Source organism: Periplaneta americana, chromosome 4 (genome assembly GCF_040183065.1).
Source record: "Periplaneta americana isolate PAMFEO1 chromosome 4, P.americana_PAMFEO1_priV1, whole genome shotgun sequence".
NCBI classification, from domain to species: Eukaryota; Metazoa; Arthropoda; class Insecta; order Blattodea; family Blattidae; genus Periplaneta; species Periplaneta americana.
The window spans coordinates 188,259,714-188,286,901 of NC_091120.1; the positions used below are offsets into that span (position 1 = coordinate 188,259,714).

Below are 27,188 nucleotides of genomic sequence, written 5' to 3' on the forward strand. Positions count from 1 at the left end.
TTCTTATTGTACTGGCAGCTAGAACAGGTCTCTCTGGAAATTTTATCCTAAATTTGCGTCTTGTCGCCACACAAAATGTTCATTTCTGTACGTGTGTATTGTATAGATAAGTACGTTCATGTAATGAATAAGTCATTACAACAGTAGCCTACATGGAGCACTTCAAACTTAACTTAAACTTTTAAAATCCATAAATTTTCTAGACATCACAATAACAAAAGTAAACAACAAACACACATTCAAAGTATACAGAAAACCAACAACAACAACACACATACACAACACATCCAACCACCCCACACAACACAAACAAGCTGCATTCCGAACAATGGTACACAGACTATTCAACATACCAATGAACCAACAGGATTACAACGAAGAACTGAACACAATCAAATACATAGCACAAGAAAACGGATACAACCCTAACATAATAGACAACATAATACGTAAGACAAAACAAAACCACAAAAAACATAAGAATACAACACAAACACAAGAACACAAAAAATACATCACACTAACATACGAAAACAAAAACACACACAAAATTGCAACCTCATTCAAGAAATTAAATTACAACATCGCATACAGAACAAATAACACTCTACAAAAACATCTCAACACACAAACAAACAAATACAACCACACAGGAGTATACAAACTCAAATGTAACACCTGCAACAACTTCTACATAGGACAGACAGGCAGATCGTTTCAAACATGTTACAAAGAACACATCACAAATGCTAACCACATCCACAGAGACATCAATTCTACACATCCAACCAAAAAACCAGAAACTAAACACACTAGAACAATACGAAATATACAAACACACAAAAACACATCCCAACGAAATTCTCAACTTCAAAACACACACACTCTTTGATTCTACACTATACCACAGGAACACACCCTCACAGGAAACAGAACAAGTGGCACCAAGACCAACAACGACCAGTTCTGAAGATGACCCATAAATAGGTCAAAACATGTTAACGAGGTATGTTGAAATTTAACACAGGAAAGTCTTACCATACATATTCCGAAGTGAACTTTTAAGATTACAACTTTGACTGCCAACTTACTTCTCACAACACAACATAACACAACTGAAGCGAATCTGCAGAGTCACTCATTGCTTGTGTGCCGACAATGCAGACGCACTATTCCCAATGATCATGCCATCTCTTGGCTCATGCAAAACCTGAGAGTCCCGAACTAACCTTACTGTATCAGTCCTAAGTGCCATCCCTAATATGAAAAATACTACTAATAATAATATTGTTGGCATAATGGATACCTGTAATGCCGATTGGACTGTGTAACATGAGATGCCGTTCCGATTTTTGCCACCATTGGCTGCAACATTTGCTTATAAATTTCAATAGTATCTCGAAAGTATACATTGAGTTGGAGGTCTTTCTGTGTTATTTGTCTATGATTTACACTATAGTTGAGCTATGGATCTATGTGACAGTGCCATCTTTACTTGCTTTGTTGTACCAGAAAGAGGAGTGACAAATCCAATTCCTAGGCTAGTCGATTAGGGTAGCAGGTATAAGGGAAATTAGAAATACACATTATGTCTGTTCTTTCTTTAATGTCATTTTAATATACTAGTGGCTTATGCAGCAAATGCTGCAAACTAAGTTCATCAGACGTTCAAATAAAAATGTTTAAGATTTATTTTCAATGAAGAATACCAGACATTTTGAAAGTTATTTGCTTCCATAATAATGAAACATACTCCCTCTGAATGGTTATTTATGTCAGATACTTTTTCTTGAATGTATTCACTTTCAGTTTTTGAGTTTCAATGAGAAAACGCAAATAACAATGTCAGGACTATCAGTGGGTTTTTCGTGTGGGAGTAAAGCAATACCGATAGCTATTTCAGGTCATTGTGGATTGTAGGTGAAAGTTTAAAAAAAGTCAGGTTTGCTATGTTTCAGAACAATAAACATAGCATCTTGGTATAGCTTCTGCATCTACAGGTTGAAATGTAGAGGGCAAAATCATTTTATCTTGCTAAGAGATCTTGCTGAAATGATCGGGAGACTACAAAATTTTGTAGGCTTCTTATTTTACCAGTAAGTAATACCTTTTAGTCTTTCCTTAGGATCTGTCATTTTTGCGCTCTCTCCAGCCAATACTGAAGAGAATGACGCATATAAATATCTACACCACACTGCCTTTAAGTATATAAAAAAGACCCAACCCCACTTGATTAATAACTATAAAATATTTGATTTTTTATAACAATGTTATTACCTTACATAACTTTTGTAAAATATATATATATATATATATATATATATATATATATATGTCACTCAGTAAATTATAGAAATGAAGCTCTAATTTAAGATATTCTCCACATCTACTTATATAACTCCAAAACGTTTCACTTTCATATCATCAATATAGCAATAAAATATGTATAATTAATGAAAAAAGTCACATTATGGCATTAACTATAATAATATTTCATTTCTAATGCTAATAATGTCGTAGATTTTAATATCCAACAAACAGCTATACTCAGAAAATACATACCGCAGAATCAGACCTGTGAATTATTTTTAATAAGTCTTGAAGTTTTTAATAATCAATTGAATTTGAACTCTAAATATGTCGGCAATCCTGCAGGTCATGGCCTTCGTGTAATGTGTAATAGTCTATTGTTTATTGTAGTTTGTATTTTGTTTTATTCTGGAAAGACATTATTTCTCAAAACTGACGACAGATGGATTTTGGAAAATAGGAAAATGATGTAGGAAAATTAACATTTCACTGAAAACTACTATTTTTCTGAAAAACTTTGGGTTTGAAGCTTCAAAATGAGGGTCATTTATTAAATCCGTTCAGCCGTTTTCCCGTAATTTTCATTACCAGTTCAAATTATATATATAGATTTTAAAAGTGACCGAGTTTACCCCGTTTTACAGTACTGTATTTGTACCTTAGCTAATAAATATAATTCAATTTTTTTATGGTTAGTACAAAGTTTCTTAGGTTTTCTTAACTAAAATATTGTTATTATTGTGTAATCCTTGACATTTGGTAATGAAGCCATTAGTACTGTTTCTCTCCAGTCTCTTTCTATTATGGATCTAGGGCTTTTCAGGTTTGGAGGTGATCTTCTATAATTTCTTCTTCTTTGTCACATAGAGGCAGTTTGGGTTAGGGTAAATTCCTGTTTTGTTTAGATATTTAGTCTGAAGTAATGATATTCTGTGATGAATCTGAATGTTGCTACTGCAGTTCTACAAGATGTTTGAATAGTTTCTGGTTAGTTAACAACAATATTCTGCTCTTTATCTTCAGTTTTGTTGTATATTTCTTGATTATATTTTTTTTGTATCTGTTTTCATTTCTCTTTATGAACACGAAAGATCAATTGTTTGTCCCTTTTAGCGTGTTTCTTTGGAAGGAGATCAGCATTTTCGTTGCCAAAAGTTTCACACTGCTGGTATCCATTGTAATTTATTTATTTATTTATTTATTTATTTATTTATTTCTCTCTTTCTTTCTTTCTTTCTTTCTTTCTTTCTTTCTTTATTTCTTTATTTATTTATTTATTTATTTATTTATTCATTTATTTATTCATTTATTCATTTATTTATTTATTTTGGAGTTAAATGGCAAGTTGTAGCCGATTTAAGTGAACACCATATTTTAACGTTTTGGTGGCTACTTCATTCACACACAACCCCCAGAATGTCTGGAGGACCACACCTGCTGTTGGTCGACGGGTCCATTGGACCTAGCTGGGAGATCTTGTTGATCAACAGCTTTCCCTCCTTAAACCACTGGAGGACGATTTTAGTGCCATAGCACTCAAGAATCTTCTATGCCACATCAATAAATTTAGGAATGCAGTTATATTGTCAGACTCCAAAGCAGCTATTCTATCAATCGTCTCTAAACACACACCTTCATCTCAAACAGCAGAAATAACTAAAATGCTCTCTCAATTAATATCACTCAATAAAAGAATTGTATTCCAATGGATACCATCCCATTGTGGAATCCTGGGAAACGAGAATGCGGATGCTTTAGCAAAGAAGGGCAGCACTGCTACTTACAGACCTGTTACTAAATCTACGTATTACTCTGTGAAAATTTGATAACACAATCTCAAGGGAAAAAAATGGAACTTTCTGCATCATAATCCACAGTTAATTCCGATTTAACACGCAAATCGTCTGTAGCTGCATTTAGATTGGCAACAGGTCATGACTGTTTGGCCAAACACCTGCATAGAATTGGAATATATCAGTCCCCTAACTGCCCATTGTGCAACTCAAACCAAGAAATGGATTCGGAACACCTCAAAATCTGTGCTTCAGTGACTAGTCATGATAATATCTTTGAAAAATATTGGAGTGCAAGAGGTCAAATGACTTTATTGTCAAACGCCTGGCATTAGAAAACAACAACATTTATTTATTTATTTATTTATTTATTTATTTATTTATTTATTTATTTATTTATTTATTTATTTATTTATTTATTTATTTATTTATTTATTTATTTATTTATTTATTTATTTATTTTAAGTTGTTAGATCAATTGATGGTACTCTTCAGTTTGGATTGACATAATTTTGTTTGATTTAAACTAAAATATTGTCAGATAATGTTATTCTTGCCTTTAGATTCTTTACAATGTAGCAATGATATTTCTATGCGAGAATTTGAAGTAATATAATAATAATAATAATAATAATAATAATAATAATAATAATAATAATAATAAATTTAGCTTCCCTTATGAAAAGGTTGCCAGATTTGACAAAGCATATTACATATAATTTGGAAACACTCCTAAAAGGTGAAATGATTTACATTTGAAACGGTTAGGGAATTGAATATACAAAACGTCAGAAAAATTTACACCTAAGTAGCGTTTGTGCTCATTTACAGTTAAGAAAGGGGGGGGGGAAATATCATCAGATAGGTTAGAATGATTTGAATGCCATATACCGCGAGAAAAAAATAGTACGGATTTGTTGGCATTGATATCTAAACCAATCAACAGCCATCGGTTAAGATAACTTGAAATTTCCATTATCACTCCCATACAAATGATTTCTCAATATCTGAACTGATCCTTTGAGGGAACTAATGGCTATTTCTTTCACAATGCTGTGTGTTAGCCCCAGGTTTTTACATTTGTTGGCAAAGAAGGAGGGTATGGTACCTCGTGCTCCCACCATCAGACCTATTACATCAATGTGGGACAGGCTATATTTATTTTTATAGAACGGGATTGTCGGTTCATAGATCCGTTGCTTTTCACTGTCCACCTCATGTGGTTGATCTGCATGTATCTCAAATCTGATGGTGGGATCGAGAATGTATGCCGAGTTGTTCTTAATGGCAATGATATCAATTCGCTGAACACTTCCTTGTGTGGCTAGGACTGTAAACCCTACTTCCTTCAGTAAAAGTTTTGTTTTGTTTTTTCCCTAGATTATTTATTGAGAAAATTCGTCATCATCCTGAATTTGCGAGCGTATCTGTGACAGATAGAGCCATTAATGCACAGAAGTTAAGAGAAGTTTTGCCAAAAGCAGAGAAGCTGAAGACCAAACTTCTAGAGCAGTATACACGTGAATACAAAAGATTCCATGAAGAACTGGTAAGTTGATATTTTTTTGTTGTTATTCTTCAATGGCTGAATTTGGAAGAATTTAACTCTTTATTCTTCTTGCCTTCCAGTAGATACCACTTAGGTTTTGGCTCAATATTGTTCTTCATCGAGCATTACCCAGGGGACATGATTTGATTTGTTTCCTACACTAAAAACTCCTGTCAGTCCGAATCATAACTGTCCGACATTTTGTCACCAAAGAATAGCACGTAGTTTGATTGTAATTATAATATGTAAATAAATTATTAAATTATCTAATATGTTTATAAATACTGAACTGCTGTCTAAAAAAATAGTATAGGGGAGTAGTGGGTACAGTGAGACATAAAATATTAAGACATATGTATGCAAGTGATAATTCAAGTATTTTTAAAATCAAATGCAATAGAAATAGACATTAAAACATGGAGTACAATAATACATAAACAAAAATATTAATAGATAAAGGACATAATATACAATACGTGTTTGTCAAAAAAATGCAAATGTCTCACTGTTCCCATTCAGGAGGGTACAGTGAGACACCACAGTGTCTATTAACGGACATTGAAATGATTTATATGTATTTCAAAAGAAAGGAAAGCTTGCTGTCTCTTTATCTTGCCATGTTCTGTAGGCTTATTTAGAATCATTTTGATGTCTGACTTCGAAACCATTGCAACATCTGGAACATTTCGAAAAGTGAATTTTCCATGACAATTCAAACTTTTGCGAAAAAATGAAATGAATTTTTGGCGACAACAAAGCTTATAATTATAAGAATTTAATTTAATTCTTTATTATTTGTTAGCATTTTCTTAAATTTTGTGAATATTTTTTTATGAAACAATTAAAACATAATGTATCCATTATTCTAAGCTACAGTTCCTAAATTGGTTACTAGTATGTTCATTTTTAATGTTAGTTACTGGTAAATGTAATATAATTACAGTTTCTTTTTGCAAATCATTGGTACATGGGAACAGTGAGACGTCTCAGTGTACCCTTCAATGGCATGTCTCACTGTTCCCTTTCCGCACACTTCGTTTAAAAATGACGCCATCACTTCAAAATTAAAACAAGAAAGACGAAATTTTGCCAAACATAACTTCAAATACCATAGTATTAGGTAACAAAACATTCATATTTCTATTTCCTTTGTATATCCAATATAATCTTCATTAAACACGAACCAAAATTTTACTTCTAGAGTGAAAAAGTACGAATTATTTTTTCATCACTCACCTTTAAAACTAGAATCAAATCGAGTATGAAAATACTGTTACTTTACTCATGCAACATACAACTCCACTGTTAGCAACATTTCAACATCAAAATTTACTATGTAATAAAAAAATGTCTCACTGTTCTCCTGTCTTACTGTGCCCACTTCTCCCCTACTGCACACATGTTAAAAATGATTTTATGTTGTTCGTAGGTTTGCTACACTCTCCCTGAGACCTTCTATCGTAAACATCCCTAGTTACAAAATAAAATGCCACTTCTATTGTAAATAAATATTATGGGAGATTTTTAAAAAAAGTTGTCCAATGTGAAATAAGTACAAAAAATGTGGCTTATTTTTCAGATATCTCCTTAATAGGCCTATATAACGTATCTGGAAATTGATATATTTAAAATTTGTCCCGAATTCGCTGAACTAGTGTAGTCATCTGATGCTTTAGGCATTTGATTAATGATGGGTTTAATTTTGTTTTTGAAATATAATTTGTTGCATGATAGTTTCTTGCAATCCGTTCCCTGTATTTTTCCATTCTGTCTTGAATTACCTGAATGTTCTTATGTAAGGTATACCCTCTGTACATGCAAAGGTGATGTACTGAATTTTATGATATGATAATTTATTGTTGTGCATGTTTCATTTCAACCCAGCTGTGTAAGTTATTTGCATGTGATTACCTACTTTCATATTGATTTCAGTTCAGAGTTTTGACGTAGGTTGTAGTGGTCGTTAGTTTTATTGAGCTGTGTTGTTACCGACACAACCATTTTTGTTTCCTCTGAGATAGTGAAGCCTTATGAAGTTCAGCTGTTTGTTCATTGAGGAAGTTCAGGATTTGTGTGTAAGCTTCGTCATGCAGTCTGTATATAATAAGTTGTGGTAGTTTGATTTCTGTTTGTTTTCTTAAATCAGTGTTTCTTCAACAAGAATTTTCCATCAAAATCCTTACCAGTAAAATACGTAATTATGGATAACATACTTTTTGTGACGTGTTGAGTGCAAATGTTAGTTGTGGATTAGTAATATGTTGGTGAAATCAGCCCTTAATATTCTTTTAGTGTGCCACATGTCATTTAAGATATACCTAATTTCTCATTTGTGTCATTTTGTTTTCCATAACTAATATCACAGCCAAAGTACTGGAAATGGAAAACTGTTCTTATACAACCATTTGAATAAGGTGTAAGGAACAATATTACACCTTCAGTCTAACAAGCAAACATTCTCATGGGGAAGTTTCCCTGGGACCGTTTACAGAAAGAAAACAAAATTTCATGGAAAGATTTATTGGAACAGATAGAGCAATTGTTGAGATATTTTTCAACATATTCCCCACTGGAACTAAGATATTTGTTATATCGTGGGATCAACTTTCGTAGCCCTTACATCAGCTGCTTGTCTATGCAGATGACGTGAATATGTTAGGAGAAAATCCACAAATGATTAGGAAAAACGCGGAAATTATACTTGAAGCAAGTAAAGAGATAGGGTTGGAAGTAAATCCCGAAAAGACTAAGTATATGATTATGTCTCGTGATCAGAATATTGTACGAAATGGAACTATAAAAGTTGGAGATTTATCCTTCGAAGAGGTGGAAAAATTCAAATATCTTGGAGCAACAGTAACAAATGTAAATGACACTCGGGAGGAAATTAAACGCAGAATAAATATGGGAAATGCCTGTTATTATTCGGTTGAGAAGCTTTTGTCATCTAGTCTGCTGTCAAAAAATCTTAAAGTTAGAATTTATAAAACAGTTATATTACCGGTTGTTCTGTATGGCTGTGAAACTTGGACTCTCACTTTGAGAGAGGAACAGAGATTGAGGGTTTTTGAGAATAAGGTTCTTAGGAAAATATTTGGGGCTAAGAGGGATGAAGTTACAGGAGAATGGAGAAAGTTACACAATGCAGAGCTGCACGCATTGTATACTTCACCTGACATAATTAGGAATATTAAATCCAGATGTTTGAGATGGGCTGGGCATGTAGCACGTATGGACGAATCCAGAAATGTATATAGAGTGTTAGTTGGGAGGCCAGAGGGGAAAAGACCTTTGGGAAGGCCGAGACGTAGATGGGAAGATAATATTAAAATGGATTTGAGAAAGGTGGGATATGATGGTAGGGACTGGATTAATCTTGCTGAGGATAGGGACCAATGGCGGGCTTATGTGAGGGCGGCAATGAACCTCCGGGTTCCTTAAAAGCCAGTAAGTAAGTAACTAAGTAAGTGTCTTAGAAGTCTATCGCCTGGAATCGGGACCAGCCGTCTGCATTTCTCTGTCGATCCCATGGTATAACAAATGTCTCAATTCCAGTGGGGAACATGTTGAAAAATAGTTCAAAAGTTGTTGTATCTGTTTCAATAATTTTTTTTCAATGAAAATGTGTGTTTTTTTTTTTTTTTTAACGAATCTTATTTTTTTTACTGCCCTCGTAATTTCGTCCGAATGGCCAAAATTTGTGTAAACACTTGTTTTGACATTATTAACATAGTGGAAGAAAAAAAATAACTTTATCTGCCCCCATCAGAATGTTTGCTTGTAACTTACAAATACTTACTTACAAATGTCTTTTAAGGAATCCGCAGGTTCATTGCCGCCCTCACATAAGCCTACCATCGGTCCCTATCCTGTGCAAGATTAATCCAGTCTCTATCATCATGTCCCACCTCCCTCAAATCCATTTTAATATTATCCTCCCACTTGCGTTCGGCCTTCCCAAAGGTCTTTTCCCCTCTGGTCTCCCAACTAACACTCTATATGCATTTCTGGATTCGCCCATATGTGCTACATGCCCTGCCCATCACAAATGTCTGGATTTAATATTCCTAAATATGTCAGGTGAAGAATACAATGTGTGCAGTTCTGCATTGTGTAACTTTTTCCATTCTCCTGTAACTTCATCCTCTTAGCCCCAAATATTTTCCTAAGAACATTATTCTCAAACACCTTTAATCTCTGTTCTTCTCTCAAAGTGAGCGTCCAAGTTTCACAACCATACAGAACAATCAGTAATATGACTGTTTTATAAATTCTAACTTTCAGATTTTTGACAGCAGACTGGATGACAAAAGCTTCTCAGTGGAGTAATAACAGGCATTTCCCATATTTATTCTGCATTTAATTTCCTCCTGAGTGTCATTTATATTTGTTACTGTTGGTCCAACGTATTTGAATTTTTCCACCTCTTCGAAGGATAAATCTCTAATTTTTATATTTCCTTTTCGTACAATATTCTGGTCACGAGGCAATAATAATCATATACTTTGTCTTTTCGGGATTTACTTCCAAACCTATCTCTTTACTTGCTTCAAGTAAAATTTCCGTGTTTTCCCTAATCGTTTGTGGATGTTTTCCTAACATATCCACGTCATCTGCATAGACAAGAAGCTGATGTAACCCATTCAATTCCAAACTTTCTCTGTTATACTGAACTTTCCTAATGGCATATTCCAGAGTGAAGTTAAAAAGTAAAGATGATAGTGCATCTCCTTGCTTGTAAGCAGATTAATATTTTATTTTGACACCACCACTGAAAGCTGCGTCCTTCCTTCAAGGTACAGTCTTACATTTAACTCTCTTATATTTCAGAAAGTAAAAGAACAACGAGAACTTGAGCGCCGGAAAAAGGAAGAAGAAGAAAGGAAACTTCGTGAAGAAACTGCAGTCACCCCACCTCCCACAGATTCACCAAAGACTGCTGTTCCTCCGGGAACTTCAGTGGTTGTGATGCCTCCAGTGCCAACAGATAGTATCATTTATCCAGATACATTTGAGCCAGACAAACCAAAACCAGACGGTCTTTCAATACAAACACCAAGGTAACATCTTATCTTTGTGCAGTGAATTCGTGATCATGAGTAGGTTGACTCTGACTTTTTAATTTTTCTGGAACGTTATTAAACTTTATTATACTGTTGAAGTGAAAGGCATAAACTCAATACTGTATTTACCCAAATATAAGACAAGGATTTTTTTTCCAATTTTTGCATCTGAAAAATGGGGGGTCTTTTTAATTTCGCGTATTAAGAAAAATACACGAGTTGCCTAATTTTTTTTACGTTGTACAGTACATTAAATAACACCCTAGTCGTAGTTGTTTCTCCTGTGTACTACGTGTTCACAATATTATTGATTGTCGTGGTACTGTATGAGAAAAAAAAAACAATTCCAAATATTTACCGTACTTGAACTTCAATCTTATAAAGCCATCGTGTACGTAGCTTTTTAAATAGAATATTTATGCTGGGTTGCAAGAAAACAGGCCTATAAATAATGTATTCGTCCATTAGTTAATGGATCTTTAAAGATAGTGGATTGTCGGGTTGCAGAAGAGGAATTTAATGGGCCACTAGTTATTGGATCGTTGACCAAGCATCTTTGGATTTCACAAGTGACGCAATAGTACGTGAATGAATAAAAAGTGAAGATCGGCTGCTAGAGTGATGTGAGGCATTGCTTTTATTGTTTTCAAAATTTGCAATAAATATAGATTAATACGGATCAGAAAGAAATTGGGAACAGAAGTTTCAGTGAGAAAGATAAATATGCCTATTTGTTATTAGAAATAGCACACAAGTGCATTGATTGTATAGAAAATGAAACGACAGTCTACAGAGCACATAACCTCATCGTCAGATGTTGAGCTAGAGTCTGTAATAAAGAAATAAATAATAACTTCGCTATTCGAAGAATCAATGAATGAATAAATTAATAAATAATTGAACAAGTAATCAAATTATTGTACATCAATAGCTAAGAAGAGATACCTCTATCTACAAAAATGGTGATTTAGTTTAACTACATTTAGATTAACTACATTATTATTGTGTTCACAAAATTGGACAGTGTACTAATATTTTGTTCTCCAATACAAGATGTTGCAAAGCAAAAACATATATAAGAAGTTCGTCTATTTTGAGAAAATAATTTTTAAGTTTTCTTATTTACCTGCAAATGTACGGATATAAGGTATCACTTTTTAGCCATCGATATGCAATATTATTATAATATCGTGTATATAGCCCTATTATACAAAATATCGCATGTCTGAATCTCATATAGGCAACATTATGATGAATCAAAATAATATAAACTACTCGGCAATACACAAAATGTACGTAAGATGGCTGTCTAACAGAGGAGTAAATATTTATAGGAGGAAATCAGATTTCTAAGTTAGTGAATCCTTTAATGGACCAATAACACTAAAGATGTTTCTTGCAACGCGACTTTTGAACTTATTGGTCCATTAGCGGCTAACGAAGGAATAAATGCGTTCTTACAACCCACCATTAGACTATTGGGCCCTACAGGGATACAAATTTAATTTCATCAAGGGGATCTATTTATTCTATAGACGTAAGTAAACTTGAAATTTTATGTTTTCTAGAACCATACTTAATAATGGATTAATTGTCTGTGAATTCATAAAAAGAAATGCCTAAAAAATTAAATCCTATAATCTTTTTGCTGCAAGAAAAATCCTAATATAAACAATAGCACGTGACTGAAGTGAGGCTTCATTGGCCGCTGTTTGGCGCCATAGATTCTCAGTACGTGTTCCCGCCTACTGTTGTACATTCTGTTTCATGTTAAACATTTCCCGTTACTCGTCAAGTAGACCTAACCTCACTACTATGCATTCGTTTGCTTAGGAATCATTTACTTTATAATTACTGCAATTAAAACTCACTTAACTTATTATATACATTTAACACAATTGTTTTTTTCCACTTTTGAGAGGGTTTCCACTCTTATGATTAATAACCACATACACTGAGGATGCAGAAGCCATAGTACAGTACCACATGCTTACGTGAACAACTACGAGCTCAAGTGACGCCAGCTTGGTACAAGAACAGACTACTTCGGTATTACTGTTGGTATTCATCCGCGTTTAGTATATAACAAAATATAAAAGCAGCTTTTCTTTTACATGTCGTTTTACATATGAGTGAAGTTACATGTTTCATTGTATTTAACAACTAGAATTCAATTTTTTATTTTCAAATAATACAAGATGATAGTTTCCAAATACGGACTATATTTTCCTGCGTCGTGTGAGTATTTCGACTGCGAGCCAATCACGGGTATGACAGCAATGTGCTTGTGTTTACATTAGGATTTTTCTTACAGCGAAAACAGTATATGTAAGCCATTGGAAAACTAGGAGTCGTCTTAAATTCGAGGTTGTATTATATTAGGGTAAATACGGTAAATTTTTCACACAGTGCATTCCTTAGTATCTGTAATTGTTTACTGGCAAATCTAGGATACCATAATTATTTTGTTTACGAACAAAAGTCCTGTTTTTATGTGCATTTCAGAACCTTAGCATTACCCACTGTGGACCGAAGTACAAAGCCAGCTTCTCTTCTCAGTCCTTCAATTCATTCGAAAGTGGGACTGCGGGATGTTGTGATTCCTTCTAGACTGATGGGGAAGTTCATGAACCTGGCCCAGAGGAACACCAATCAGAACATTGAGACATGCGGCATATTGGCTGGAACACTTGTAAGTGGATTCTGCAATTTCATTATAACGTAATAATTTTTGCTAAATTGTGCCATGAGATTTTAGAAACAGCATCTTTCAATTTAGACATGACTGTGTCTAACAATGTATTTATTTACTAGCCGTACCCGTGCGCTCCGCTGTACCCATTAGAAATAAATATAAAGTAATTACATAATTAAATAGGACATTTGATCCAGGGAACATTCGTGTTTGATAGAAGGATAAATCGTTTAATATGTTACTTAATTTAAATTGCATCCAAATAATTAAAATGCGATCATTTTGGTCCAGAGACACTCATTTGGTGCAATGACAATTCCTTTAACATGTTTCTAATTTGTATTACATGCAACCATAGTTTAATGAAGATTGACATCATTTAGATTTAATGTGTATACTTTATTTTACTTGTTATAGGTTTCCATTGAATTATGGTAATAACTTAATTTTAACCCTTGTTTTCTACGTATTCAGTAAATGGTGCTTGGCCCACTATGGTTCTGAACCCCTTCAAATAACTTATATTATATTATATTATATTATATTATATTATATTATATTATATTATATTATATTATATTATATTATATTATATTATATCATATCATATCATATCATATCATATATCATATCATATATATCATATCATATCATATGTCATATCATATCATATCATATCATATCATATCATATCATATCAGAAGTTACTGTAATAACATTATAGCATTATGTCCATCTAGAGAAACTACACTTTCCAATGGTGAAATAATAATTATACAAATCGGTTAATTTAGCTTCCGATATTACTTCATACAAACACAGAAACATTCTCTGTAGGCTATCTTTCATAGCTTTCGATTGTTGCTGTCCAAGGCCCCTTATAGACGAAGTCATTTGTTTTTCAATTCATTACACGGCCTTAGATGGCAGTTATTTTAATTTTAAAACTCATTTATCTCATTAAATATCAGTCCTATCAAAATTTTTCAAGGAATAAAACTTATCGCAAATTATTTTTAAAGAAACTTTTGTTATGTAACATTTTTCACAAAAATCAATAATAAGCGAGATATTTCGATTTATTTAATTCAGGCCCCCTTATAACTCCCCTTTTAAATAATGTATTTTGAATGCCATATAGCCTAAAATCTAAGTTACAACGAACTTACTTTATATTCCAATTTTCATCGAAATCCGTTCAGCCATTATCGCGTGAAAAGGTAACAAACATACAGACAGACAGACATACAAACATAAATTTCAAAAAAGCGATTTTCGGTTTCAGGGTAGTTAATTATATATGTTAGCACCAATTATTTTTGGAAAATCGAAAATTACCAGAAAAATTTCGGCTACAGATTTATTATTAGTATAGATATAGATTTACTTATTTATTTTATCTACACAATGGGCAGTTAGGGGACATATATTCCAATTCTATGCAGGTGTTTGGCCAAACAGTCATGGCCTGTTGCCAATCTAAATGCAGCTACAGACGATTTTCGTGGTAAATCGGGAATTAACTGTGGATTAAGACCCAGAGAGTTCCATTTTTTCCCTTGAGATTGTGTTATCAAATTTTGTTTGTTGAAGTCTAAGTATGTAGATTTAATAAATCTCTTCACAGAGTAATACGTAGATTTAGTAACAGGTCTGTAAGTAGCAGTCTGCCCTTCTTTGCTAAAGCATCTGCATTCTCGTTTCCCAGGATTCCACAATGGGATGGTGTCCATTGGAATACAATTTTTTTATTGAGTGATATTAATTGAGAGAGCATTTTAGTTATTTCTGCTGTTTGAGATGAAGGTGTGTGTTTAGAGACTATTGATAGAATAGCTGCTTTGGAGTCTGACAATATAACTGCATTTTTAAATTTATTGATGTGGCATAGAAGATTCCTGAGACTTTCACTTATTGCAACAATTTCTCCATCAAAACTTGTTGTTCCATATCCAAGAGATCTATAAAGTGAGAAGAGACAGCACATAACACCTTTACCGGCACCTTGTTCTCTGGAGATCAAGGATCCGTCGGTGTATAAATGAAGCCGGTTTTGTGGAAGGTACCTAATATTAATTGTCTCTAAAGACAATTGTTTCATTATTTCAATGTTTACTTCTGATTTCAGTATTTCTTCTGTTAAATTTAGATTATATTCTATATTTAATAGAGTTAAAGGGTTTGGTTTAAATAGTAAAATATCATCAAATTGTAAGCTTTGAAAAATATATTCTAATAAATTCACGTTATAGGCATCTATCTTTTCCTTCTCCTGTCTGACTGTCTTTCTTTCTTCTCTCTGTTTTGCAGTGGATACGAAACACAAGCTCACAGTACCAGAAAAAGCATGAGATATCTAAGTGTAAACTTTTTAGATCAGCTGATATTTGATTTCCACCAGACTCTTATTATGGGGAAAATCTGAAGCACTTCTAGCTCAACCTTGCTACACTCATTCAGAGTTTTCTGCCCAAGGCAAAGGCCACCAGCGTGGCTCAGTCGGTTAAGGTGCTTGCCTGCCGTTCTGAAGTTACGCTTGGGCGCGGGTTCGATCCCCACTTGGGCTGATTACCTGGTTGGGTTTTTTCGGAGGTTTTTTCGGAGGTTTTCCCCAACCATAAGGTAAATGCCAGGTAATTTATGGCGAATCCTCGGCCTCCTCTCGCCAAATACCATCTCGCTATCACCAATCTCATCGACGCTAAATAACCTCGTAGTTGATTCAGCGTCGTTAAATAACCAACTAAAAAAAAAGTATTCTCTGCAAACCCAGCATTCTCCAATCTTCCCTATTTTCCGCCTCCCTCTTACTGTTAGTCTCCACATGCGATCTCCCTCTAATGGGAGAAGTTTTTGTAAATAATTTACTTATTATTTTGTTACAGAATCATGGGCAGCTTATTATTACACACTTGCTGGTTCCAAAACAGAATGGAACTGCAGATTCGTGCACAACTCAGAACGAAGAAGAGATTTTCGACTATCAGGATCAGCATGACTTAATAACTCTCGGTTGGATTCATGTAAGTTTAATATGGAAGTCGTATGAAAAATCATAAATGCAGGATGAACCAAAAGTCAGGTTAGCCTACATTGGAAAGTTCCAATATGTGAACTGGCTGCTTGATAACATGCCTCAATTCGGTTCTCGCAGTTGTATAAGACGTCTGCCATTGTGTATACAGTAGGCTTTGTTACTTCAATGAAAAATAGGTGAAAAGTAAAGATCAATATATTACGCTATTACGAATGTCGCAATTACGAATTTTTCAGAATAACGAAATAATTTTTTAGTCCCAGCTATTTTACTATTAATTTACATGTTAAAAATATTCAGTTCAAAAAACGCTTAAGTAACGAACTATTCACTTTAACGTAATAATAATAATAATAATAATAATAATAATAATAATAATACATCCTTCTACAAAAAATTTATTTTAACGAAATTAGGCCTAGTAAGCTCTTAAAAATTACGAAATAAATTCGAAAGAAAATAAAATAAACGAGTTATCGCTAGGCATCAGTCACCCTTGGTTTCAGTGAGTTTTCTGAATGCACTTCCGTAGATGCGATTGTTGTGGTTTGAATTTATATTTAAATGAAACAGTTTAATAAAATCGAACTTTCGAAGGTAGTGATCGATTCAGAACCCAATCTCGTAATATTTCGAGAAATCGATTTGGCAAGATGGCTGTAAATGTAACAATACCTAACCTATATAACCCTGTTAAACGTACTTTTTGCTCTGTAAAACTTAATTTTTTGTCCTAACAAGGTCATGATGAATAATAAAATATTGTAAAATATGCAAGAATAATTATTCAGCTGTCGAATATGTATTATGGTACTGATTCTTATTGAAATTGCAATATAATATTATGAATATACAGTACAACCTAACCTAGGTGCAGTATCTGTTGTTCTATAATATGGGACACAATTTGTAGGCAAATTTAATCAATTTGCGGTTTAACGAAATTTCACTATAACGAAAATAATTGCAGTATCCCCTCAAGTTCGTTACACTGACAATTCACTGTAGTTGTGCGCATGTAAGAAGAGTTAGAGATTCCGTATCTGTCCAATAGCAAGAGGTTATGTTAGTAAGTAAGAGATTTAAGGAATTGTTAGACCTACTGAACATTCGAGAAACTTATGAGACCGTAAACTGGGGTTACTTTGAACACAGAGGAAACTTTGAGCATTTTTTCAGATAATCATATTTAGGTTTCTACATGCTGCACTTGTTATAGATGGAGGTAAATTTGGTATGAGAATGATTTTATGATATAATTTACCTCCATCTATAACAAATGAAGCATGTAGAAACCTAAATATGATTTTTTGAAAAAATGGTTAAAGTTACCTCTGTGTTCAAAGTAACCCCAGTTTACAGTAATAATAATTATTATTATTATTATTATTATTATTATTATTATTATTATTATTATTATTATTATTAAATATTAATATTAATACTAACAGACTCGTTATTTTTAATGAATACTTATGGTCTTACTAATAAAAACTCTATATACAGACGTTTAACTGTCTTATACTTATACAATGAGTAGCTCGTTTATAAGTCGTGTGTAAATTCCTTACTAATAATCACTACATACGTCGTGTATAACAGTATAACTGTTACACAGCTACGTCATAGTTTCGTCATTACTTCGTTACGAAAGATAATAGAATATCTGAGGTTCTCTATTGCATCCGGTAGAGCGCTCTAGTGTGACATGTTAAATATCGATAGTACAACTGGCTCTGATCGATTACCACACTACATTTTGGTCAAAGAGTACAAGCTATAGCAATATTATTCTAATAATTCTATGATCTTTGGTTTGTTCTTCTGTTGTTACAAGGTAACCATCATCATAAAATGACACTCGATACGAACAGCTGTTAGAGGGCGGCCATTTTTTCGCTATATGAAATACTTAAACAAGGGGTTTCGTGTATATAACTACTGAAAAGCAATTCCCATTGTATAGTTACAGCCTGTTTATACGTCCATAGCTTATTCACAGTTTATTAGTAACGTTTTCTGTCTCAACTCTGCATAAGTCTCGTATAAAAACTATACACGGTTTATTAGTAAGACTGTTACAGTATATATTGTTCGAAAAACCAGTCATAAGAGAGAGGGATGGGAGCTGTCATTTCCAGATGAATGTAATATGTACAGAGTGTCATTTTTACTATAGTCGTGACGTTGTTATTCCCAGCATGACTCCTCCTCTTTGCCTACATCTTACGAAGTCAAGGCTCTATAAAGTCTAGGTAGGTAGTATCGTTCGCCATTTTTGTTCTTTCGTTGCTGAGCTACCAGACGAGGGATCTATTTGCCATAGGGTTAAACATTATCATGTCATAGCTCCTATGATAATAAATCAAACGCACTGTGTGCTTTCTGCGAACGCCAACGAAAGAGCCAAAATGGTGGGCGATTATATATTAAGTATTTATCCAGCCTTAGGAAATGCTTTACATCTTCATCAGCGAATCACGAGACGCACACGTTTAAATGTAGCCGACCTGCAACGTGATTGGCTGCCGGAAATTAGAGCGATGGGACTATAGTACAGTACAGTGCCAGAAAAAAATAATGGCCCAGCTCTTTGAAGTAGCTCATTTTTTACTTTACAACCCATGGTCAATTGCCATTGTGTGGATTTATTTCCCAGCTGGAAGAAAATGTGTGAATTCTGTATTTGACATTAATGCTCTGTTGCAGACACACCCAAGCCAGACTGCTTTCCTGTCAAGTGTGGACTTGCACACTCATTGCTCATACCAACTCATGATGCCAGAAGCTCTTGCGATTGTGTGTTCTCCAAGATACCAAGAGTAAGTAAGGATCCATATAACTTTGCTTTATCTTGTCTTTTTACGAGAGAGAGGCTGTATTTATAGTAATATGCGTTACAAGAGCGGTATGTTGAAGTTTTGATGTTAGAGGAAAAGTTTGAAAAAGCGAAACGTAGTTGAGCTTATTTAATTTCCGAGAATTGAAAGAAAACATACCGCTCGTGTATCGTATTTGTGCGAAGATCGTTTATTACATATCTGAAAGAGGAATTTCTAATTAGTTGCAATGAAATCTCCATCTTGGTTTCTGTTCAATAACGGCAAATTTGCAAAACAAATATATCTATCTTCAACATTGTTGTTTTAAAATGTTTTCTGTGTTTACTATACTCCAGGAGGCCGTGATATACGTCTGTCTTTTTTTTTTCCCCCAGTCTATGATGAGTCTGGAATCTTGTTGATTTTTTCACGGCTTAATGTTACTTGCATCACGAATGCAGTAACTTTAGTGGAGTTGTAGAGTTTACTTAATTTTTGCAAGTATTTAAAAACAATAATTAACAGTGCAATTTAGGTGAAATTGCAGTGGTAAGTTTCCAATTTATAATTATTACTATTTTGAACGTCTCTAAAAATAATATGTTAAAAGCCTAAAGCAGTAAAATAAATATGTCACTTAAGCGGTAAGAAGAGGGAAATTGTTATGTGTGTTAGGTTGGTAATACTGAATGTGGAATTTTAAACTTTCCGCAGATTGGGTTTGTGTGGAAACCAAGCAAATACACACGATCTCGCACAAATTAAATATTCATTATGTAGATGCCATTGTGCCTGTTTCTACGTATGAGACATAGTAGTTTAATTAAACATGAAGTTTAGTAGTAATAATAATAATAATACTTACAAATGGCTTTTCATTGCCTCCCTCACATAAGCCCGCCATCAGTCCCTATCCTGAGTAAGATTAATCCAGTCCCTACCATCATATCCCACCTCCCTCAAATCCATTTTAATATTATCCTCCCATCTATGTCTCGGCCTCCCCAAAGGTATTTTTCTGTAGGTCTTCCAACTAACACTTTATACAAATTTCTGGATTCACCCATACATGCTACATACCCTGTTCCTAATTATGTTAGGTGAAGAATACAATGCGTGCAGTTCTGCGTTGTGTAACTTTCTCCATTCTCCTGTAACTTCATCCTTCTTAGCACCAAATATATTCCTAAGCACCTTATTCTCGAATGCCCTTAACCTCTGTTCCTCTCACAAATTGAGAATTCAAGTTTCACAACCATACAGAACAACCGGTAATATAACTGATTTATATATAAATTTTAACTTTCAGGTTTTTGAGAGCAGACTAGATGACAAAAGATTCTCAACCGAATAATAACAGGCATATCCCATATTTATTCTGCTTTTAATTTCATCTTTATTGTCATTTATATTTGTTACTGTTGCTCCAAGGTACTTTAATTTTTCCACTTTCTGTGATGTTAAATGAAATACATTAGCTTTTGTGGTAAAACTACATTACTAGCATATTTTTCTTAGTCTTCTTGCATATGTAAATTGTGTACTCACTGTATTTTGGTAACTTACAAATCAGTAATTATTACTTATAATAAACACAGGAATTTGAATGTTTTAGTTACTAATATCACTGTATATGTTTGTTTCTTCTAGAAATGGTTTCTTTATTTTAACGCCCAATTATGGTTTGGACTTCATTGCCAACTGCCGACAGACTGGCTTTCATCCACATCCTACTGAACCACCATTGTACATGGTATGTATGATTTCTTATGATTATGAGTTAAGTATTACGAACGTTTGATCTGAATGACGAGCAAGAATTGAAATCAAAAGCAAAAATATGAAGAATATATATATATATATATATAATAGTACACAGAAAATATTGTTTGTCGTTGTAAGATTGTAATAATGAAGTACAAAAATATAGCTAAATGGATTTAACAAATGAAACCGTGAAAAGAAAGTTAGTAGAAGCAAACATTCGATTACATTATGTATAGAGTTAGGAATTTTAGGTGCAAATTTCAAATGTAAGTGTTCATTATAAACAGTACCAAGACCAATTACATGACATAATTAAAATAAAATACAATTCCTTGAATAAGCTTAGTTCCATCCTCCTTGGTGAAAATATCAGTTGACTGACCTACAGTTGGGGTTTAGCCATTATAGTAGATGATATTGACAAGGAGAAGAAAAGAATTAACCTTTCACCAATGAAGAAGCAAGCTCAAATTCCTTTTCTTCTTATTCAGTAGCTTTCACCTAATGGTGGTGCGATGAAGCAAAAAGTTATTTGTAGACATTTTACCGAACAGGAGTTCATTAAAGGGGAAACTATAGTCGCGACGCTGTTATTCCCGGCGTGACTCCACCTCTTTGCTTACGTCTTAGGAAGTGAAGGCTCTATAAAATCTAGGTAGGTAGTATAGTTCGCCATTTTTGTTCTTTCGTTGGCAAGCTACCAGAAGAGGAATCTATTTGCCGCACCGTTAAACATTATCATCTCGTAGCTCCTATAATAATTAATCAAACACACTATAATTCAGCAAATAATTGAACGGTAAATAACATCCTCGTATGCTTTCTGCAAATGCCAACGAAAGAGCCAAAATGGCGGGCAATTATATTAAATATTTATCGAGCCTTAGGAAATGCATAACGTCTTCATGAGCGAATCACAAGACGCACACGTTTAAATGTAGCCGACCTGCAATGTGATTGGCTGCCGGAAATTAGAGCAATGGGACTTTAATTTGAAACTTTTGCCAAAAAGGACTGCACTGAAGCGAAAGTAATTTGGTACCACACTATAAACATTGAATTCTAATAAAGACATTGAGAAAGCAGTAGATTTGTTAATTTATTTAAAAAATCAACAGTAGAATAGTAGATTTAGGTACCTAAATGACGTATTTAACAATAGATAAAAGCCTTGTCAAGCCGCATATATTCGGTTTTCTTGTTTAATTTTCATAAGAATAAAGTGTGGCCAAGAAGCCAAAGAAAGGAGGAAAAGAGTGCAAAAAGGTGCTGACATTGATAAAAAGATGCTAAAAGGTACTGGCATTGAAAAAAGGTGCAACCAAAACTCAGTTAGGAGTGTTTGTTTCATGCTTTCTTTGCAAGACAAACCAATTTGGGCATTTCAATAACAAAAAAGAATTAAGGTGCAGCATCTAAAATTCCTAGCTCTAATTATGTAACGTTACATTAACTTATAGTGATGTGCTGTGGATTTTTAACCGAGATACAACAAATTAGTGGTAGCATTGATCATTGCCAGTCTGAATCAGATTCAGTAGGAAAGGATAAGATGAAATTTGTAAAAATTGGAAATGATAAATGGTTAGAAGTAGATAATAGAATACAAGCAAAAATATAATCGTCACTGTAGCTTTGAGATGTGAAACAAGTCAAAAGTTAGACAGAAGTATACACTGAATAGGAAGCAGATTAATTTAATTTATTTATTTGTTGTTGAACATAACAGGCAAAGTCCAATTACAATGTTCAAGACTGACAAACTAATTTATAAACCATAAACAAGGAAAAGGAAACATATTCTTATGAAAAACTGAAACAAAATAGAAAAGAGAGAAAGAAAAAAAAAGAGAAATTGAAATAAGGTGTGAGAGTAGCTTCAAATTAACTAACAACAATATTCTGTAAAATATGATAATAATCCTGTATTTAGAGAAATTCATATTGAAAATATCAACATTCGGATGAGGATGTAATTTATTGTATAACTGTAACATTTGGAAAACTGGGGAATTTTTGTGGGATTCAGTATTTGTCCTTGGTATGTAAAATAAATTTCGAAATTTCGTTTTAAGCTTAGGTGCATATAATGTTATATAATAAAATAAATCAACACAGTCCAACTTATTGTTAATAATTTTATAAAGAAAGTTTAAAAATTGACAGTTTCGTCTAATTTGCAAACTAGTAAAGTGGAAATGTTGAAGCATCGTAGCATAACTCTCATAAGTAAGATAATTATTATAAAGTCTATAATATAACCATTTTAGAAATTTATTTTGAATTTTTCCTAGCAACAGAATATATTTGTTAGTAACTGGGTTCCAGAGAAGTGCAGCATACTCTAATTTAGATCGAACACTGGAATTACACAAAATTATTATAGTTTTGACTTTAAATTTACAAGAATTTCTCATAACAAAACCTAAACTTTTATAGGACAAATTTAAAATAATATTAATATGACTATGAAATGTAAAATTACTCCTAAATAATATACCTAAATCTGTATGTTCATTTTCTGCTGGTAAAACTGTTGCCTCTATTTTATATGAAAATTTAATTGTATTTTTCAATCTAGAAAAGATCATATGTATACATTTATTAATATTAAATAACAATTTATTATTAATACTCCAAATATGTAAGTTCGTAATATCTTTTTGAAGTAGCTTACAATCTGATATAGTAAGCATAAACATTTCATCAGTTGAGTAAAATGTAGAAGTATGAACAAATTTTATTAATTCTGTTCTGAACCTTTCCTCTTGTCCCTTCAAAGCCATAGATTACCTAACATTCGCCTTATGATTGGGGAAGCTCGAAAAAAACTCAACAGGGTAATCAGTCCAAATGGGAATCGAACCCGCACCCGAACGCAACTCCAGATCGGTAGGCAAGTGCCTTAGCCAACTGGGTATATTTGCTTGTAGGTCTGGAAAATACTCGTATCTGTAAATATAACAAAAGCTGAAATTGCATTTGATTTGGAAAGAAAACAATTGAAAAAAAAAAAAAGCATTGGAAAAGTAACAGATTTTCATCAGGGAGCGAAATTTATTTCGTTATACTGCTTTCTTTTTTGTAAAAAGGGAATTAGTTACATTGAAATACTTTAACATTAAATTTATTATACAGGAAAAAGGCAGAGGACAGAAAATAATTTCGTAATACTCAATATTTCATTCAATTCAATTCATTTTATTTGGCCATTAGACATACAGTTTTAGGCTTCGTCAGAATACATTGAAAAACATATAAATACATTTTTAAAAACACTAATAAAAGAAACAGTAAAATTTGAATAATAATAATCCGTGGCGCTACAGCCCGTGAAGGGCCTAGACCGACCAGCCGGCTGCTGGCCTCACGCCCACATGCCGAAGCAGAGGTGGACGATCATCCAACCAGAATGGAGGCATCGTGTGGTTAGCACGATGATCCCCCCAGCCGTTATAGCTGGTATTCACAACCGGATTTCGCTACCTATCGTAGCTCCCCAAGTGCATCACGATGCTGGGTGGGCACCGGTCCCATACACTGGCCGAAATTTCATGAGAAAATTTCTTCCCCCATGAGGATTCGAACCAGCGCGCATTCCGTAACGCGAATCCTAGGCGGGATGCCTTAGACCGCGACGCCACGGCGCGGGACAAAATTTGAATAATACAATAAAAACATGAAACTTTTAAATTAAAGAAAACTAACTAAATTGCAATTAAACGTATTTATTAAAATACAATTTCATACAAATTTGTGTAAAAAACTCAGCAACAGAATAAATAGGATTATTTAATAACCAATTGTAAAATCTAGTTTTGAAGCTATTGATTGGTAATTTATAATATTGACTGGGGAGCTTATTATATAATTTCATCCCCATAATTAAAAAGTTTGTGTTGCTCTTGTGTAATCTACAATATGGAATATTAATTTGTTCACTATTTTTAATTTCATGATCATGTATATTGGCCACTAATGAGTAATTGTCGATATTTTGTCGAGTGTAAAGTATTAGATCATATATATACAAATTTATGATTGTTAAAATCCGTGATTGTCTGAAAAGTGGCCGACAATGTTCCAGATAGTTTGATTTACATAAAATTCTAATGGTTTTCTTTTGTAAAATCAAGACGCTTCCAATTTTGGTTCCATTTCCCCCAGAAAATTAGGGCATATCGGATTATCGACTGAAAGAAAGAAAAGTAGGCACATCTTAAATAATTTTGAGAAACACAAGTCATTAATTTCTTTAACAAATATAAAACTCTTGATAGCTTTGTGCATATGTATTCAATGTGCTTATCCCATGTTAAACTGGAGTCTATAAAAAGTCCTAGAAATTTTGTGTAGTTGAGTTTGTTGTCCTTATTTATTAGATAATTTAGGCTTAAAGTTATGTTGATAGTTTTTTCTTGATTAAGCAAGAAACCATTATATTGGTGTTTGTTATAACGATTTTTTACACGTTTATTTTTGTGTTTCCAGAAAGCAGAACATTCCAAGCTGGACAATGCAGCCTGTGTAGAAGTGGTGGATCTACGAAGATGAGTGGTACTGTGTTAAACTTCATAAGTCTGAAGAAAAAAAAAAAAAGAGTTTCAAAACCTGCTAGTAAACTTTATTCGTTTTCACCAGCTCGGTGAGAGGAAACCCTGAATGCTTACCAAAACACGAATCTCAGTGCCCTTGGGCCCGGGTTCAGATCCTGCTTTGTACTGCGATTGGTTTCAGTGTAAGAAGTAATGTGATCGATGTCAGAAGGTACATATAACAATAGCACTTCTGTTTCAGGCTACCTCATGTTATTTGCCTTTTCGAAGCACAGTCAAATAAAGTTCGTGCTTGCTTGGTTTTGATACACGTCTTGGCAGTATTATCGTATGTGCATGACTCAGTTTAATTTTGTATACATCGGTACAATGAGTGTAGCATCACAGTGTTTGTTCCTTTCAATAGATTGAAATCTTTGAGGACCAGGACATGCAGAAGTAAACTTTCGCCTCTAATTTAAGAATTTGATTATACATTTGCTTTTGGGTTTCTTTGCACTAAAGCTACTGCACTTACAACTAGAAATAATTATGATATGCAGGGTGGAAGGGAATGTACTACCACAGTCTAGTATATACAGTCACGAAGCTTAATACTTACTAAATATGCAAACATAAACAGTTGAAATATGCATCCATAGATCGTTGCTCACCACCAGGATCGCTACTATCGCCTCATCACAGACTCTTTCCCTAGCAGACCATAAAATGTATTGTACTTTCGATATCGTGTTCTTTTGAAAAAAATAACACCTTCCTTCCACTATTGAAATATGAAATACATAAGGTTTATATATTATTTTCATAAAATATATATTATATTCACCTTCCTGGATCTTTCGGAAGAAGGATAACTCTAACCTATTTTTCTTACAATTTATAGTACTACAAACGTCTCCTTGTCCCATATTATTATTCAAATTATTGTATTTTAGCCATTTACATTTATTACAACTGATAACGAACATTTCACAGTTTACATAGCTTTTCAAAAAAATGCGAAATACAGCACAGTCAATGCTTTTTCGATCTAGGCCGTAATGTTTGTTCGGGTTTTCTATTTCAGTGTATGGAGCTCAGTGAAATATTATATTATAACTTTATTGCGTATCATTGCTAAGCTTTAGTTAGTGTGATGTGTCCATAAGTTCCGTTTACTTCTTCTTGCATAATATGTTGCAGAAATAATTACAAAACTGTGTTATTTTAATGTGAAGAGAATTTTACATGTTAACATAATCTGTTTGCGTCAACATTTCAAGTTTAGAATGAAAGCTATTTTGAGGCTTAATAAAAAAGAATTTATATTGTGATTTCAATTTAGCACATCTACCTTCCTTAATTTTAGACAAAACATTTACCATACCACTCCTATGAAATTAATGTACGTACAGTTGTGTTACTTCATCTCTTAAGTAGTAGATAAATACAGTAATTCAGTACTCAATTTTAGTATTAAAATACAGATAAATTGAATATCCGGGATATCATACATTACATTATGCTTAATTATAATGTATGATTGCGAATTTAGGGATATAAGTTAAATATAGTAAACCTAACCTATAATTTTCATATGAATGGCAGGGCATTAGA

General features: G+C 33.3%; 1 protein-coding gene across 1 annotated transcript in view; it reads left to right on the forward strand.

Annotated features, from left to right (window-relative positions):
* The window catches only part of LOC138698533 (STAM-binding protein), a 34,440-nt gene extending 8,794 nt beyond the window's left edge, over nucleotides 1–25,646 (forward strand). Inside the window, exons 3-9 of the mRNA XM_069824531.1 lie at nucleotides 5,484–5,652; nucleotides 10,483–10,712; nucleotides 13,221–13,407; nucleotides 16,296–16,433; nucleotides 19,157–19,269; nucleotides 20,920–21,022; nucleotides 25,528–25,646. Of these exons, the coding sequence (XP_069680632.1) occupies nucleotides 5,484–5,652; nucleotides 10,483–10,712; nucleotides 13,221–13,407; nucleotides 16,296–16,433; nucleotides 19,157–19,269; nucleotides 20,920–21,022; nucleotides 25,528–25,590 (1,003 nt within the window). The 3' untranslated portion in view covers nucleotides 25,591–25,646. The remainder of the gene's footprint in view (nucleotides 1–5,483; nucleotides 5,653–10,482; nucleotides 10,713–13,220; nucleotides 13,408–16,295; nucleotides 16,434–19,156; nucleotides 19,270–20,919; nucleotides 21,023–25,527) is intronic.
* Nucleotides 25,647–27,188: the final 1,542 nt, after the last annotated feature.